The sequence below is a fragment of the Cimex lectularius genome, unplaced genomic scaffold (genome assembly GCF_000648675.2).
Source record: "Cimex lectularius strain Harlan isolate CLEC.00 unplaced genomic scaffold, Clec_2.1 scaffold204, whole genome shotgun sequence".
Taxonomy (NCBI): Eukaryota; Metazoa; Arthropoda; class Insecta; order Hemiptera; family Cimicidae; genus Cimex; species Cimex lectularius.
In genome coordinates this window covers 637,671-654,638 of record NW_019392743.1, presented here as the reverse complement: position 1 = coordinate 654,638, position 16,968 = coordinate 637,671, and the positions used below count along the sequence as shown (strand labels likewise).

The following is a 16,968-nucleotide window of genomic DNA, read 5'->3' as shown; positions in this document are numbered from 1 at the left end:
TATTTTTATAATATCTTTATTTACAGAACATATTTCCACTTAAACAATATGTATACATTACAATCTTCATAATAGAGGCATTTACAAATATAACAAAGTCATTATAATAAGTATAATCAGACCTGAATAGATTTCCTTCAGTGGTTTAGAATCGACAATAATTCTTTTTTATAACTGTTTTGTGACTGGTAAAATATATCTAGTTGGTCGTTTGCACAGTTTAGTATTTTATAAGCCCTTTCCAGGGGAGCATTTTTCATATAATTGTTTTTATTGCTTCCTGTATAAAACAACTCTGTTTTTCTTTTTCTATAGGCAGGTACATGAAATGTTTTCTCTTCTAGTAGAGAGGGGCATTTAATTGTATTGTTAATGATTTTGAACAATGCTGGAGCATGAGTCATCGATCTTCTAGATTCTAGTGAAATTATGCTTAATTCGGATCTCAGTAGAATGGTTTGGCCATCTGGTTCAAGACATATTTGTAGTTTGAGTCCACAGATTCTTAAAAATTGTTTTGCTCTTTTTCTAAAGTATATACATGATTACTGTAGTAGGGTGTCCAAACAGGTGAGTTATACTCTAAGTGGGACGTGACCAAAGCGAAATATAGGTTTTTAATGACAGTAATGTTATATATATAATTGTTTTTAACGAGGGTTCGCAACAGCAGAGGTCATATAAACCCTCAGGGTGCCGGTGTTTTAGAAAAAAAGACCATTTGTAGGTATGTCGGGTTCGAATGCAGGGCCGCTGGATTCGAAACCGGGACCTTTACCTTACAGTGATGAGCGCCGTGTCAACGCCTAATGCCAGAAACATACCCGATGCTACGCCATGCGACGCTACCCGACGCAAATCAAAACTCCGATTTTCCATAAGGTTGCATTACCCCCGTGCACATCTACCCGATGCTACCCGACGCAAATCCAAACTCCGATTTTCCATAAGGTTGCATTACCCCCGTGCACATCTACCCGATGCTATGGCATGCGACGCTACCCGATGCTACCCGACGCCTTGCCACGTTTTGGAGGGATGTGCACATCTATCCGACGCAAGCACACGTCGCGTACAGTCCACAGCGTTTATCGCAATAATCACTATCACAATCGCAACGCATCTTTTGTTCTTAATGCACTATTTTGAGCAAAACCTTGTAATAAATTGTTAGTTAAATTTTATGAGCACAACCATCTAAATTGTTTGTTAAACTTAATTGTTTTAAATAAAGTTACTCTGTTAAGTTAACCGCTGAGGCCACCGACGCCCCATATTTATATTAGTTATATTACTTACATTTATATATACTATGTGTTCAAGGAATGTTAACTTAGAATCAAAAATTCCCCCTAGGTCCTTTATGGAGTCTAGTGAAGAAAGTCTAATATCACAGATCTTATAATTGGTATTTCTGCTTGAAAGACCGAAGTGTACTTCCCTAATGAGTTTGATTGCTCATGTTTTGGGCATGTACAGAAAACGCCCGATCCGGTTCCTTCGTTTGTTTGGGAGCCATCTGTATACCATACGTTGTATCTGATGCTCTCCTGTGTTCTTCCTCTCCTTTATAGTCCGTTGAGACTTTGTAGGAAGTTGTAAAGAATGTTTCCGGGATCATATAATCAGTCTCCATTTCTAATAATGGGTGTCTGATTTTGTTGATTATGGTTGTAAGCCCGAATTGTTTAGTTCCTTTCCAATTTAATTGCTTTTGGAGCCTAAGTGAGCTTTTCCTAGCCTCTCCTTGTATAAATATTTCCAGTGGAGATTGGTTAAGCAAAGTTTCTAATGCATTGCCCCTGTGATACATAGGTTTGCTAGTCTTTGTATGCTGCCTAATGTTTGGGTAGCTACTTTCTGTTACATGTCCTCGGCCAATCTATCAGCCTCCTCGTTGCATGTAAGGCCTGGCATTCAAACGAAAGTGATTTTGTCGTTTTTCTCAACGCAGGGACTTGATGCGATACATAATGTTTCTGATTTTACAACTGATGACTGCCTTTAGTGCTCTCTGTCCAAATAAATGGCCATTCTTTTCTAGATAATACGAGGGGTTTTGATCGCTCTGGCGTATTGTTCAATAGCCACAGACTCGGTTTGAAATATAATGGCCTATTGCCGAACGCTTATATCAATTCTAGCCTATTAATTTCAACAAATACTGACCCCTGAGATCTTATTCGGTCTTGGGGCCACCTACCAGATAATTGGCATTATCTGGGATCCCCTGCGATTTCCGTATCAAATTAATAGTATTCTCCATGTGGTTGTTTTTGATTATTATACGGGGTTTGAGATACTAAACCCGCAACACTTTTGAGTCGTGCATGTTTAATCTAACTACATTTTAATAAATGCGAACTATTTACTTCAATATACGTCAGTAATTAAACGGAAAACATTGAATAATCGAATAATTACAACGTTTTATGACACCATTCGATGTCGCGATCCATGAAAGCAGGTTGGTGAAAAACGGCCGTTTCGAAAAGCCCCGCTATATTGGCCCTCTTTAGTTTACAAGTGAGATCAGGCACTCCCTCATATTATACGGCCGAAGGCTCTACTCTAAAATAACACGGTACCACCAAATTCCAAATCGATTTTTTACCATTTCAACGTTTGTCACTATGTAGAAAAGTTACTCGTTACAAAAATCACAGTAAAGCTTGATTATATGCATTATAAAAATAATTACTTAATGAACTGAAAAACGCAAAGAATGTACATTTTTATAGACAAAAAATGATAATTTTTTACGACAAGTATTTATCAGATAGCTATTAAAATAATTTGGGTTAACTTTCATCTACTATATATATATTTTTTTTAAATTGCCAAACCTTTTGATTTCAGGAGTCGGCTATGCTATCTGCATTTTGGACGTTTACATGGGGATGTACTACAACACAATCATCGGTTGGGCCGTTTACTACTTAGTGGCAAGTTTTAGATCGGAACTACCATGGACTTCGTGCAACAACAAATGGAACACGCCCAATTGTACTCCAATCTTAAACATATCTCATTCCAACTACTCTGTCAGTCCAGCGAGGGAGTTTTTCGAGTATGTTATTTCCCCCCATTTTTTTATCCACCTGATCAATGATAAATACGCCGATGAAAGGCTTGGCGATAAAAGGCCGTTGTTTGTCGTTCGGTTTGAAAAAACGAAGGAGTCTATATTAAAATTACTAAACGTGCTCGATAAACAGGGAAAGAACACGAGGAGAGTAAACATGACTGAATTGTTTTTCCATGTCGGCATGAGCTGAAGGTAAACTAATATTCGAATGAACTTCCTCATACTGTTTGATACATCAAAATGATTTCTTATTGGTTTCTAAAAACACGCTTTCAATTTCTGCAATACAAGGCTGAATACCAAATTTATAGTAAAATAAGGTTGAAAAGCAATTATTTAAACCTGAAACTAAAGCATATTCTTGTTAAAACGTACAAGTGATTTGACAATGTACATTATTTTATTTCTTGCCATTTATAATACGATAAAAAAGGTGGTTTGTATTATTTTTGAAAATTGTGCTTGAAGAATAATTACGAAATACAAAAGGTTACTGATTATTGTCAAAAATAAATCAGTAGAGGAAAAGGTTTTGATAAAATTCAGTGAAAATATATAAAATTTTATGGTCGCACTTAATGAAACACAGAAGCAAAGAAAACAAAGGAATGTAGTAAACAGCCAATACATAAAACCTAAATCGTTATCACATTAAATGTATATGCACTATACATTATGTCAAAAATAGAATTTGATTTACAGGAGGAGGGTTTTAGAACAATACAAATCAGAAGGTTTCGAGAGGATGGGGCCCATCAAGTGGTCTCTAGCTTTATGCGTATTGGCCGTCTTCCTCCTTGTTTATTTTTCATTGTGGAAAGGAGTTAAGTCTACAGGAAAAGTAAGTAATACTCTTTTTCTTCTATTTCTCAAAAAATGTAACGAAAAATTATTGTGAACTATTTTAACTGTGTTCAGAACTACTGTTAAAAGGACAAATAGTTTAATTTGAGTTAGCAAATATATTTCCGACCCTATCGCTATGTTGTGAACGATGTCGATTGGCAGAAAATCTTTCTTAATAGAGTATAAAATCTGATTTTTACATAACAATTTTATTTCAATGAGTAGATTTGTGTCGAGTTGGCTGGAAGGGTTTTGCACTGCGACTATCAGGCCCGTACTATGACAATGACAAGATGCAACGCTACGCGATGGAAATCCAAAGTCCAAATTTCCATAAATTTGTATTACCCCCGTGCACATCTGCCCGATGCCATGCATCGCTACCCTACTCTACGCTCTGCGATCCCCACTTTTCGTCGTGTAGCATCGAGTACAGCCGAAGACAAAAGAACCGGACACTCATATTTTTATTCAAACTACATGTATCATTGTCGTTGTACTAATTACAACAAACTTATTTTAATATAAACCAAATTAACCGAGTTCAAAAATTCATTAGTTTTTTTTAAAAAAGAAAACAATTTGGTTTGGTAGAAAATTGATCAAAACACAGAAATACCATTTTTTAATAGAATGAATTTAACTAACAATTTATTACACGGTTTTGCTCATAAAATTACACCGTTTTCGTCGAGTAGCGTCAGAACACACTCATATTTTTTGTATTTTATTTCAAATTATGTATCTGTAATTTTGTCCTTATATTAATTACAACATTCTTATTTTAATGCAAACCAAATTAAACGAGATTAAAAATTCACTAGTATTTATTTAAAAAAATGAATTTTAACGGTTTGGCAGAAAATTTTTCAAAACACCGGAATAACTTTATTTAAAACAATTAAGTTTAAGAAATAATTTATTACATGGTTGTGCTCATAAAATTTAACTAACAATTTATTACAAGGTTTTGCTCAAAATAGTGCATTAAGAACAAAAGGAACGTTGCGATTGTGGTAGTGATTATTGTGATACATGCTGTGGACTGTACGTAGCATGCGCTTGACGTCGAATAGAAGTGCACTCCCTACCGAAACGTGACAAGGCGTCGGGTAGCGACGCATTGCGTTGCATCGGGTAAGTGTGTTTCTCGCTTTATTAGTTTTGTTATAGTAGATGATGGGGTTTGGTCTGCGAGTTGGCGAACTCATGTTGAACCGGCACACGGGCACTACTGGGTCTGTCTTCACTCGCGGGTTTTTGTTTGAGTTATTCAAACGCGTTTCGGCATTTCGCCATCTTCAGTGAAAAACTGTCTGTCATTCAGTCTGAGTGGGGTTTATATAGTGTTGCGTCCGTCGCTTGTCGCTGGGGGCGTTGCGTTAGGGGGCGTGGTCTCCGTGCTCGTTGGTCGGTCTTGGTGGCGGTTATTTTCATTGTCAGTTATTATTTGTGCGTTGTCGGTTTTTTGTTTTTTCCTGGTGTTGGTTGCGATGTTTTGTTCTTCTGAACGTTTTCGTTTTTTGTTATGGAGTGTTTTTAGTGGTGTGAAGGTGGTGTGTGATTGTGAGTTTGTTTGTGCGTTTATAAGTTTTCCGTCTTTAAGTGTTATTTGTTTGTATATCTCGAGGTTCTCCAGTATGTTTAGTTTTCGTCCTTTTTGTGCGTTGTGTATTAATGTCATGCTTGTTTCTATTGTGTTTGGTTCGTGGTTGTAGTGTATTAAGTGTGTGGCGTAATTTGATTTTCCGTCATTGTCTCTGAAGGATCTAAGATGTTCTTTGAATCGAAAGACGGAAAACTTAGAACTCAGTTTGAAAATTTAGAAATAGGTTCTGGTTCATTGGCTTTCCTTGGGTATTTTCATTGGCTTGCTTGTCAGATTTTTCGTAAACCTCCTGACCTACGTGCCCGGGAATCCAGTCAAAGTAGATTTTGTTTTAAATTAGTGTATGTCTATATAAAGGCCTAAGTCGGTTTACTAGAAGCTTTTTAAGGACTCTTTAAGATTCCTTCCGGCCTGGGTTTTCCTTTCCCAGGCGTAGAAAGAATGAAGAGTGCGTGCGCCTAGGTTTAAAATTACGCCCTAAGTCTAATAGTTCTGTTGTTGGTTTTTCTAATGCCCTTTTATAAATGTCATTCATGCCTAAGTCCTGGTATACAGTCTCACTTTTTTACCGGATTTAATTTTTTTACGATGAATCTGCGTTTTTGGCAATTTGGTGTGCCGAAAGGGTGTGTCCCGGTATGGTACGGTATAAGGATATTAGGATTGTGCTCTCCAGGCTTCGCAGCCTTCTGGCTTATTTTACCGTCCTAGTTCTTATGTTCAGTGCAATAGAGTAAATCCTTCTCCTTAGAAGTATCAGGTCATTGACTGTCGCTGCTACAATTTGATTTCCTAAATTTTTTTCGTATGTTAGGTTAAATCTCCATTGAGCTGTTGCTTCGCCTTCGAAGATGATATGGGTGGGTGTTTCCTCCTCCTCATTACATAATCTGCTGATGGGATCATGTTGTGTAGATTTTTCTTAGATGTAACTGACGGTTAGTAGTCCTTCTCTCTTCTGAGTTTAGCTCTCTCCAATTGCAGCAGTGATTTTGCTAGTCTTGGTGAGGGTTGTTTCATCATAAGTTTACTTTGTCTAGCGCCGCTAGATTTTATCCACTTCTCCTTTTGTTTTGTTCGGATCCACTCAGCGATGGAGGATTCTATTTTTGTTTTTGTTATCCCAAGTAAGGTTCGGGGCCTATGTATGGTCTTGCAGGTCCTCTGGCCAATCTGTCTGCGTTCTCGTTACCCAAAATTTAAAGTCTTTTACCTGCTTATGTTTTGTGGTGTTGTTCCACCGGGTCTCTTTAACTTTTTAACTTAATCTATTCGGCAATTATTTCTATTTAGTTTGAAATTTTGAAACAAAATTTTGTCCTTGTCCCTAGGACTCTGTTTCAGGCAATTTAATCTGTTCATATTTCTCCAAGTGTGGAGTTCCATATTGTTTTCCTTCTTAATTCAGGTGAAGCCAGGGCTTTAAGTGCTGCGTGACCAGCGGGGTCGATGACTTAGTTTTAACTTTTTATACTTAACTTTGTAATTTTCTTAATATGTAGCTCAGTGTTCAGAGTTTTCAAGCTGAATCGGGCAAATTATACAAGATAAATTATCATTCGGACTAGTTGTCAAACAATTATTCTCCCAACAATGTATTCTTTAGTTAGTATGGTTAAGCATGAAATGAAGCTGGGTCGACAGGTAAAGGGGAGCCGTAATACTCTGCAGGGAAGTAAGAACCAGCAAGAGATCCTAATCGACGAGAGTGCACAGCACATTCGCTTATCTTGACGTGGCCTTGTCGGCACTTGGATCATTTCGCCTCTCGCTTACGTTTCAAATTCAATTGTTCCGACCACCTTGACTCTTTGAATATAAATTTCAAATCTACCCAGGAGTCTATGCATCGATTAACAATTGCTTTGACATTCCAAAGGGAAAATGATAAATAAAAGAATTTTCCAAATGGCCGGGAAAAAACCCGGACTGATTCTTACCTTCCATTAAAAGCTTTGCCAATAGAATACACAGTCGTCGTTAAGTGGCTACAACTAGGATTTCCTTTTAAAAGAAAACGGGCTAATTAAGAATGCTAAAAGCCGGCGAGAAAAGGAAAAGAAACGAGGAAATATACTTTCACTGTTTTTCACTGGCAGTCACGTATCCACTTATCCAAAATGCCGTCCAGTTTTGATAGGAAATAAATATTTCACACCAGTCTATACCGCAAAACTGAATTAATTAGTTTTCCCTATATTGTAAAATAGTTTTTTTTATTATTATTTATTTTTATTACAATCTGTAATTATTATTTACAATATGTAATTTGCGGATACATGAACTTATGTACAACTATTTACATTGAGGGGAGAAAATAAACAATGTTATCCTCCCTTATTGCGGGGCCATTTCCTCTTAAGACGCCTTATGGGGTTCGGTAAACGAGACAGGATATACTTGACCTCGGCGGAAGTGACGGCTTTCGGAGGGAGTGACATAGGAAGGTGAGATATAAGGTATTCGTCAATATCTGCTTCCATTGAAGCATTGCCGGGCTCAGGATGAGGAGTGAAGGTTTCTTGGAGATGTCGAGCAAATATATCGGCTTTTTCTTGGTCAGATTTGGCCCATGATACATTGTCTCGACGGAGGGGAAAAGATGGGACGTGGTGTTTTAGGATTCTTCTCGTTGCTGTCCAGAGTAATTTATTAGAGGTCGTAAGGTTGGATAGGTAGGAGTTAAAAGCTTTGTTGCGGTAGATTTTTAATTCTTTTTTTGGCTAAGCGGGATAATTGATTAAAGGATTGATGGTCGGAAGGATGCCTTGATATCTGCCACGCTGCTCGGGCTTGGCTTTTAGGTGCAGGAGGTTCGCAATGTATGATGAGAGGGGTTTGGATAGTATGGGGGTTCTGGGAGGACTGGAGAGGAGTGACATCCTGACCGCCTGCTGAATGGCAGTGGTGAAGAGATTCACAACCTCGTCCAGCTCTTCTGGGTTTTTTAAGTAAATGCTTAGATCGATGGAATTTTCTATTTGGGTGCGAAAGGCGTTCCAATCTATGGAATTCCAACGATTAGAGATTCGGGATTTGGTTTTGGAATTGGGAAGAGGGATATGTTTAGGAGAATGGGACTATGGTCTGAGGAGAGATCGTGGAGGGTAGTTATTGAGGTATGCAGAGGTCCGAGGTAAATAGTTTTTAACGCATCAAATAACAATTTTATATATTTTTATTACCTTTAGCACTTAGCCGATTGTTCATAAACATCAATGCAATGCATTTTGTAAATAGTTGTTATATCTACACTGCTCTCTCGGTAATCCACACTAAACATTTCAGGGGTTTACGTATTTCTGAAAAATTCAGATTACAGAGGGTGTTAAAAAAATAGATGTATATTTACAAGAAAAATTCTATCACAAAACAACATACACACAATATAAGGAATTGAATATATGTACTGTAAACCTTCTTTAAAAAAACAGTGTTATTAAATTTTTTTAAGATTTTCTTTATTCCTTCTTCCCATTGTTGTCTCACAATTAAGTAGTATGTATATTATACTTAAAATGTTGAATTATAACACATTTCATAGCGAGGGAAGTGAGGGATTCACTGCAAAAAAGCTATTTTCGAAACTTTTAACAGTACAAACTGGTCCCACCCAGGGTGGTCTCCAACCCTTACTACCACACTATCTCTCTCACTCACACCTTTTTTCTTTCTCTCTCTTTCTGTCTGTTTGTCCCCCTCTCTCTCTCTCTCTCTCTCTACCCCTCCCTTCCCCCTAAATAATGTTTCATTCTTTTACAATTCTAACTTCTTTAATTTTTTTCCAATTCGCGTTACTGGAATGTTCGGAGTACCGGAGTTCGGATTATGGAGAGAGAGCACTATTAATTTTTAATCTAGTGGCAAATTTTGAAAAATACATTTCTCTTTAGACAGCATTAGCCTTACTGGTGGTCGAGTTGCATCTGGCTTTGCTCAGCATTGTTTTTTTGTCCTATTCTTTTATTTTCAGGCAGTCTGGGTGACGGCGTTGCTTCCTTACATTGTTCTGATGATCCTCCTAGTCCGTGGCGCATCGCTGCCAGGGGCTGACAGAGGCATCACTTACTACCTCACGCCTCAATGGCATAAACTCTCGGATACAAGGGTATGCTCATCGACATGTTTAATATCCATAGTTCTTAATTTTAAGTTTATCCTTGAATATTTCACGAATTATTGGTGAAATAATAATTAATAAACATTTATGATCAGTTGGCCAAAATACATCGAGCTTTCCATGATTTTGTCTATGGCTTGTAGTCTTCTTGCGTTTTAGGAGGAAATGCAAATCTACAAATTCTACTCTAATTGAAGCTACATTTTAAAATTACTATGGGTTATTTCAATAAACAACAAGCAAGCATAAATTAATCATTTTTAATTGATGGTAATTTACACGTAGTGATGAACACCCCTTATATAAATAAAATGGTAGAACTCAACACGACTAACACACTAAAAATCAGTATTAGTAACCAATGAAAAATTAAAAATGACTACAATAGCATAGAAAACGGTTAAAAGATACGGTAGACAGAATAAACAAAATAATAAACAAAACCCAAACACAAAACAAACTTTAAATGGACTACATTTACATTCAGAGTAATAAAAACAAACTATGAAACATAATTAATTCATTAAATCCATAAACCATTAAAAACAAAAAATTAAATCCGTTAACAAAACACAGGCGAACCAACCCAGTTGATAGAAATGGCCTAAAACTATTGGGAAACCTAACCAGATAGACAGGACTAAAATTAAAGAAATATAGAAAGGATGTTCATTTAGGAACAACAAGGAAACAAAAACTTCACAAGTTACCTTAAGTTTAGAGTTAACAGTAACAAGTTAACCATAAGTTTAGAAAATGCTTCTTGATCAACAAAAACGAAGATAAATAAGCATACTTGAAACCCTGGAAATATAGAGAAACACTACAATTCTTCAGGAAGTAAACCGTTATTGCAAGTTGACAATTTACAGATATCATTTACACGACTGAAAACACGACATAAAATCAATAGAAAACGAATCGGCAAAAAAATCTTCAGAGATGCTAAGAAAACGAAAACAACCAACCAACTTTCACTACCGAATAACTACTAATACTATATATAATTAAATTCACTAATTTCGTGGTCCGCTTGACCAATTAATATATTACAATTAATTAAGGTTTTTAGTTGAGATAAAAAAGTCAATGGCACGAGCGGGATTCGAACCCACGATCTTCGGCTAAATACGCCGCTGCTCTACCACTTGAGCTATCGTGACCTCGATCCTCTCGGACATCAACTTCCTATCTCAACCCCACCTTTGAGTTTTCCCTCCTTTTTGCCATTTTTCCAAATTCAAAATTCAATTGACTTTTTTATCTCAACTAAAAACCTTAATTAATTGTACTATATATACTATACAATGCCGAAGAAGGTCTAACATACGAAAATAGCGAGACTAGGTAGTCCAGGATCAATGGCTCATCTATATGGAAATTTTACACCTCTTCCGAAATGTGTACATTATAAAACGGGGAAAATCTGATTGAATTATTTTGCATTCGAACAAATTCAATAAAAATGATAATCATTTCAAATTTGTTAAATTATTCTTATTTGATTTTTTGTGTGCTTTTTAAAAGTCAATTGATTCTTGAGTTTTTCGTAGTACCTTATCGTAAAAGGTTTCAAGTAAGAATTTTGATTTTCTTAGCGAACATTTTGAATATTGATCACCGGACTTTAAGAAAAAGCTTTCAAATTACCTTTCAGTTCACAAACTTGATCCCAGTTATGATCGGATTCGGCCTAGATAAACAACATTAAATTGCCAAACGTTTGAGTTGGGACTTCAAACACTCGACTTAGCGTAAGTTTTATCATGGTGATCATTCTGACCGTTGTCGAGGGGATTTTTGTGTCAGGTTTGGATCGACGCAGCCTCGCAGATATTTTTTTCTCTCGGCCCAGGGTTCGGTACTCTGCTCGCCCTCTCCAGCTACAACAAGTTCCACAACAATTGCTACAGAGACGCCATCCTCACGTCGACCATCAACTGCCTCACATCTTTGCTAGCCGGATTTGTAATTTTTTCGGTCCTCGGGTACATGGCTTACGTCCAAAACACGACAGTCGACAAGGTCGGACTCGAAGGTGCGTCCAAAGATTTTTTATAATCTTGAGATTGAATTGTATTAAACAGTTTAAAAATTGGATAATCTTTTGATCTTTAGGTCCAGGTCTTGTCTTCATCGTGTATCCAGAAGCTATTGCCACCATGACCGGCAGCGTTTTCTGGTCAATAATCTTTTTCTTAATGCTCATTACTTTAGGTAAGTAAACCCGGATTTAAAAGTAATACTTGTGTAACATATTTAACTATATTGCATAATATTCTCTTTTCATAGTACACTTTTGTATAGGTTTATAATTTTAATAATAAATAATAAAATTTATAATTTTATATTAAAAAATGAGAGATAAAACCATGTGGAAAGAAAACATCAGTTTTCTTGTCGATAAATGTATAGTCTTCATCAGAGCTGTGACACTACAATTAATAATTTACAAGTTTAACAAATATGAATATTATAAAATGCGATTAAGATTTGAATTTTCAACGAACGACATCACCAATCGATCCGATATCAGAATCAGAATATCCACGGTTATCCTGCACAGTACAGCCAACAAACATGCCCATTTATTATAAATCGACCCCCCCCCCTGGGCTAATCCCTATGATAGAGTTATGGCCAATTGGTAATAACAAAGGCCAAAAGAGAGAAATTGTTGTCTCAGTAAATAGGTTTGTGAGTTATTGGAGCTTACAAGTAGACAAGTGGAATTCTAATATTGACTTGTTTGAATTGTCTAAAAAGGAAAAAAATACGCACTTATCTCATTTCACTTACGACATTTTTACCAAAGGGTGTATAGATGGTGAATCAACTTCTATAATCACTATGAGTTAAATTCTTGATTTTTTTGTTTTCCCTTTTTTATTATGTTAAACATTGATATGAGAATGGTAGAGTTTCGCAGAGAATCTTCGATTCATTTATTCCAGGTCTTGAAGAATACAGGCGTATTTCTTTATATGTAGATTGCTTTTATTGCAGTTAATCTTATTATTGAATATGTAAAAAAGTTTGGTGATAGGTGCTGTATCGCGAGAATGTATTTATAAGCGGGAATGCATGTACGTTTTGTAGTACAAGAGAGTTGATGGCTGAATATCAAATACCGAAAGACCATTAATTTGACTCGTTTACAAGTTTGTAATGCTCTCCAAAGATTTTTTTTTTATAATTTGTAGTACATTACAACTACCTTAAAGAAGGTAATAAGTAACAGTGAGCAAGGTAATTAAAACAAGACAAAATGAAAAATCAAGAGTGGAGAAAACACCCATTGGTATTACTCCAATGTTACAATAATATTGTTTGTTCAATTGGTACGAGTGTCATTATCACTTTTACTGTCATCACCATCACTTCCTAGGAGATCTCGCGGCCATTGTCTCTTCAGTCGGCGGGGAGGGTTTGAGGGGATTCGTCGGGATGAGAGGTTTCTGATGTGTTGGTTTACGTTAGTTGGGAGGTTTTTATGAAATTTACGGTAACGGAAACGTATTTCATCTTGTGCGAAAGGAATATGTAAATCTGTATGTGTAGTTTGGTTCGATACATAAAATGGAGCATCTAGTATTTTTCGTAGTATTATAGACTGGGCAGTTTGAATGCGGTGGATATTGGAATGTTTGGCTGAACCCCACACTTCCAGTCCGTAAGTCCAAATCGGCTTAACTATGGTGTTGTAAAGCAGCCTTTTATTTTTGAGAGGTAAATTAGAGCGTTTGTCAAGAAGTCGTGCAAGAATTCTAAGTCGTGCAAGAATTCTAAATCGTGTCATAACCTCCTGACGTTTTAGTCTTGTGTGAGGATTCCACGTCAGGCGTCTGTCGATGTACAATCCGAGGTACCGCACCTTGTCCGCAGTTGGGAGGGGAGTATTGTTTAAGAAAACAGGGGGGGGGAAGATCTTTTTACGAAGAGTGAAGGTATTGTGGGTGGATTTTTCTGTGTTAAATTTTATCCTTTTCTTTTTACACCAAGACTCTAGTAGTATGATGTGTTGTTGGAGGTTTCGAGTGGAAATGACAAGATCGGAGTTGCTGGAGAAAATTGCCGTATCGTCCGCGAATGTGAATGTGGTGGTTTCGGGATGAGATGGCATGTCAGCTGTGAAAACCTGGTACAGTGTAGGGGCCAGAACGCTACCCTGAGGGACACCAGCATGGATAGGAAAATATGAAGAGAGGGAATGGCCTTCGATGACTTAGAAGAAAGTCCAAAGATTTAAAAATGTAAAAGTACAAACATGGTTTACATTTAGAATTTTCGAAAGGGACCAAAAGTGTCGTACATTAACTAAAAAATATTGTGGGAATTTTAAGATTGAGAGACAGAAACAAGGGGAGGACCAATGAAGGTTGGGATGTTTTTAATTTTAGGCGAATCGAATATTTTTTCTGTCGATTTTCTTAAAATTACTAGATATATTTTAGTATGTTTTTCAAGTTTTTAAGAAGATCAACAAAGTAATGGTGATGGAGTTGCTTGATTAAATTTTGCTGATATTCAATTAGCCAATATTGATCGATTTTTTAAAATAATTGTATTTGATTTTGTTTACGCAAGATGCTCGTTATATAGGGCATCGGCCATATTTCATTTTTCCCTCCAAAAAGCACTATGCACATAACATTTGCGGGGGGGGGGTGAAAGTCGGAAATGAGAACGGTCGGACCATTCATTATAACACCGCCTCGCCCTGACTCTTGTATTCAGAAGATTACTTCTGATGGAACAATTCAAATATTTGTCGGCTTGGTAGAGAGCTCGCAACCCTCACCCCACCAGACACTCAGTGAATTTTTTCCACCACAGGGAAACACCGCCGGTCTCAAACCACTGTCAGTGAAATGGTCGATTGTCTCTGTCGACCTTTTAGGTAAACCGCTGTCAAACATTTAACTATCTCTTTTAACCGTCGGTTCTTCTCGTCCCGGTTCAACGAGCCTGTCGAATAAATATGTTTACACGTTCTTATGAATTTTAAAATATTTGCCCCTCTTTACGGGAAATTTACAATCCTGATTGTTTCGCTCGATTTTCTAATCTTTCTCCTATACGTGACTGTTATAATGCAGAAACATCTTCTGAGATCAAGGTGTCAGATAGTTCGTTCTTGGTATGTCATCTCAGCAATGATATCAGCTATTGACAACTGAAGCTCAACAGTTCTAAGAATCACCATCACCGTGGCAATTTTCAATCTAATGTCATATAATTAAAAGAAGCCAGTGAGAGGATAATGATTTAATAGAAATTACTCGAATGAAAATATACAATATTTAAAAATTCATTAGATTTCGTGGTCCGATTCACCAAACAACATCATTCAATTATGAAGTTTTTCGGTGGATCTACGGAAGAGGTCAACACAGAGAAAAAAACTTCCTTTCAGTTTTCGCCGAGCTTTCGACAGCTTTTATACTGTCATCTAGGGCTCGACCACGTTTTCCTTGTACAGTTGTAATTTTTTAATTGTTAACTTATTAAATTTTGAATAACGTTTAGATGCTGAGCACCAAAAAACGTAATGTACTTCGGTGCCCACGACACCATGTTCCTTTTTATTTCCCCATTAAGGTTAAAGTAAGATATATCAAATTGTTAATTTTTGTGCAATTGTTTTTTCATGGTTTTAATTGTTGTTTTTATATGATAATAAAACAGGCCCTGAAGATGACAGTATAAAAACTGTCGAAAGCTCGGCGAAAACTGAAAGGAAGTTTTTTTCTCTGTGTTGACCTCTTCCGTAGATCCTCCGAAAAACTTCATGTTTCCAGCAGGTCGATAACCCAGCTCATCGTTACATCATTCAATTAATTAATCTTTATTTAAGGTATTGGTTGAGATAAAAACGTCAGCGTCATGAGCGGGATTCGAACCCACGACTTTCGGCTAAATACGCCGCTGCTCTACCACTTGAGCTATCGTGACTTCGATCCACTCGGACACTAACTTCCAAATAGAATCAACTAGATTACACAACATTTGAAAAATGGCAAAAAGGAGGGAAAATTTGAAAGGTTGGGTTGAGATGGGAAGTTAGTGCCCGAGTGGATCGAAGTCACGATAGCTCAAGTGGTAGAGCAGCGGCGTATTTAGCCGAAGGTCGTGGGTTCGAATCCCTCTCGTGACGCTGACTTTTTTATCTCAATCAATACCTTACATAAAGATTAATTAATATTTAAAAAATTGCCATTATTGTGAGTGTGAAAGTAATTCATCTTAATTTTCTAACTATAGTTAATCATCATCGTGTTTTGGCTTGGTTGTTGAGAAAGCTGTAGAGTAATGCAAATATTTTAGCAGAAAGTTCATCAAAGAAATGATACATATGAGTAGGGATGAAAGCTTTCGTAACTGTATAAAATATATAAAAAGTATTTTTAGTCGTATATGCAGGGTGTATCAACTTCTATAGTCCACCCATTTAATTCGGAAACGGTTAACTTTAGCAAAAATTGGTCACATGCAAACCCCAGGTTAATTTGGGCTATGAATCGCGTGGTGCTAACGGATAACGTAACATTCTCATCTAGCTGGGAAATGACAGTAACTTTGTCATTTTAAATTAGAATCCCATATTTTTATTGAACAATTCGATTCTAGTGCTTATTTTATGACACTTTTACTGAAAGGAAAATTTTGGTAAGATCGACCATTTTTGAGTTATACCAAAAGAGTGTTGAAATGAAAATTAATTTTAAAAATGTGAAGAACAAAAACAATTGAAAGAATAATGGGAAGAAAATGAATTCCAAGTCGTATTTTTGGGATCCGGACTTCCAAACAGCTACGATAGTGATGTATTTTCGAAAATTGATTTTGAACGCACCAAATAAGGAAAATTTTGGACTAGAGGGTTGGCAGAGTACAAGAAAACAGAGGTTTGCCAAGTGCTGTTCAAAAACCGCGGGGCGAATGGTTTTTGGGAAAGGACCGAATGGGATTAGGGATAATCCGTGCCCAAGCAGGTGGCATCACAATTATTATTTAAAAAAAATATTCGCAAGTAATATGCCGCGTTGTTCTATGGCTCAAGGAAGGCTACGAAGAACCAAATTTAAATTTTCTTTTTGAAGATCCATTCATCGCGTTTTTTTCAGTTTTAATTTTGATAGAAAATTTTGCTAATTAAATAAAGACTCTTATAAAGATTAATAAAATTTATAAAGTTGTAAACGGGTGTTTGAATAACAAGAAAAATAAATAACTAAATCTATAAAAAATTATTATATAGAATTTATTTTAAAAATGACATGTGAATAAATTTTTAATTATTAA

At 36.4% G+C, this 16,968-nt stretch overlaps 1 protein-coding gene across 4 annotated transcripts in view; it reads left to right on the top strand.

The window, feature by feature from the left end:
- Positions 1 to 16,968, top strand: part of LOC106663753 (sodium-dependent serotonin transporter) — a 71,134-nt gene that overhangs the window by 37,530 nt on the left and 16,636 nt on the right. For all 4 annotated transcript variants that reach the window (XM_014388837.2, XM_014388836.2, XM_014388838.2 and 1 more), the window contains 5 exons: positions 2,860 to 3,070; positions 3,791 to 3,929; positions 9,517 to 9,651; positions 11,473 to 11,701; positions 11,782 to 11,880. In XM_014388837.2, the coding sequence (XP_014244323.1) occupies positions 2,860 to 3,070; positions 3,791 to 3,929; positions 9,517 to 9,651; positions 11,473 to 11,701; positions 11,782 to 11,880 (813 nt within the window). The remainder of the gene's footprint in view (positions 1 to 2,859; positions 3,071 to 3,790; positions 3,930 to 9,516; positions 9,652 to 11,472; positions 11,702 to 11,781; positions 11,881 to 16,968) is intronic.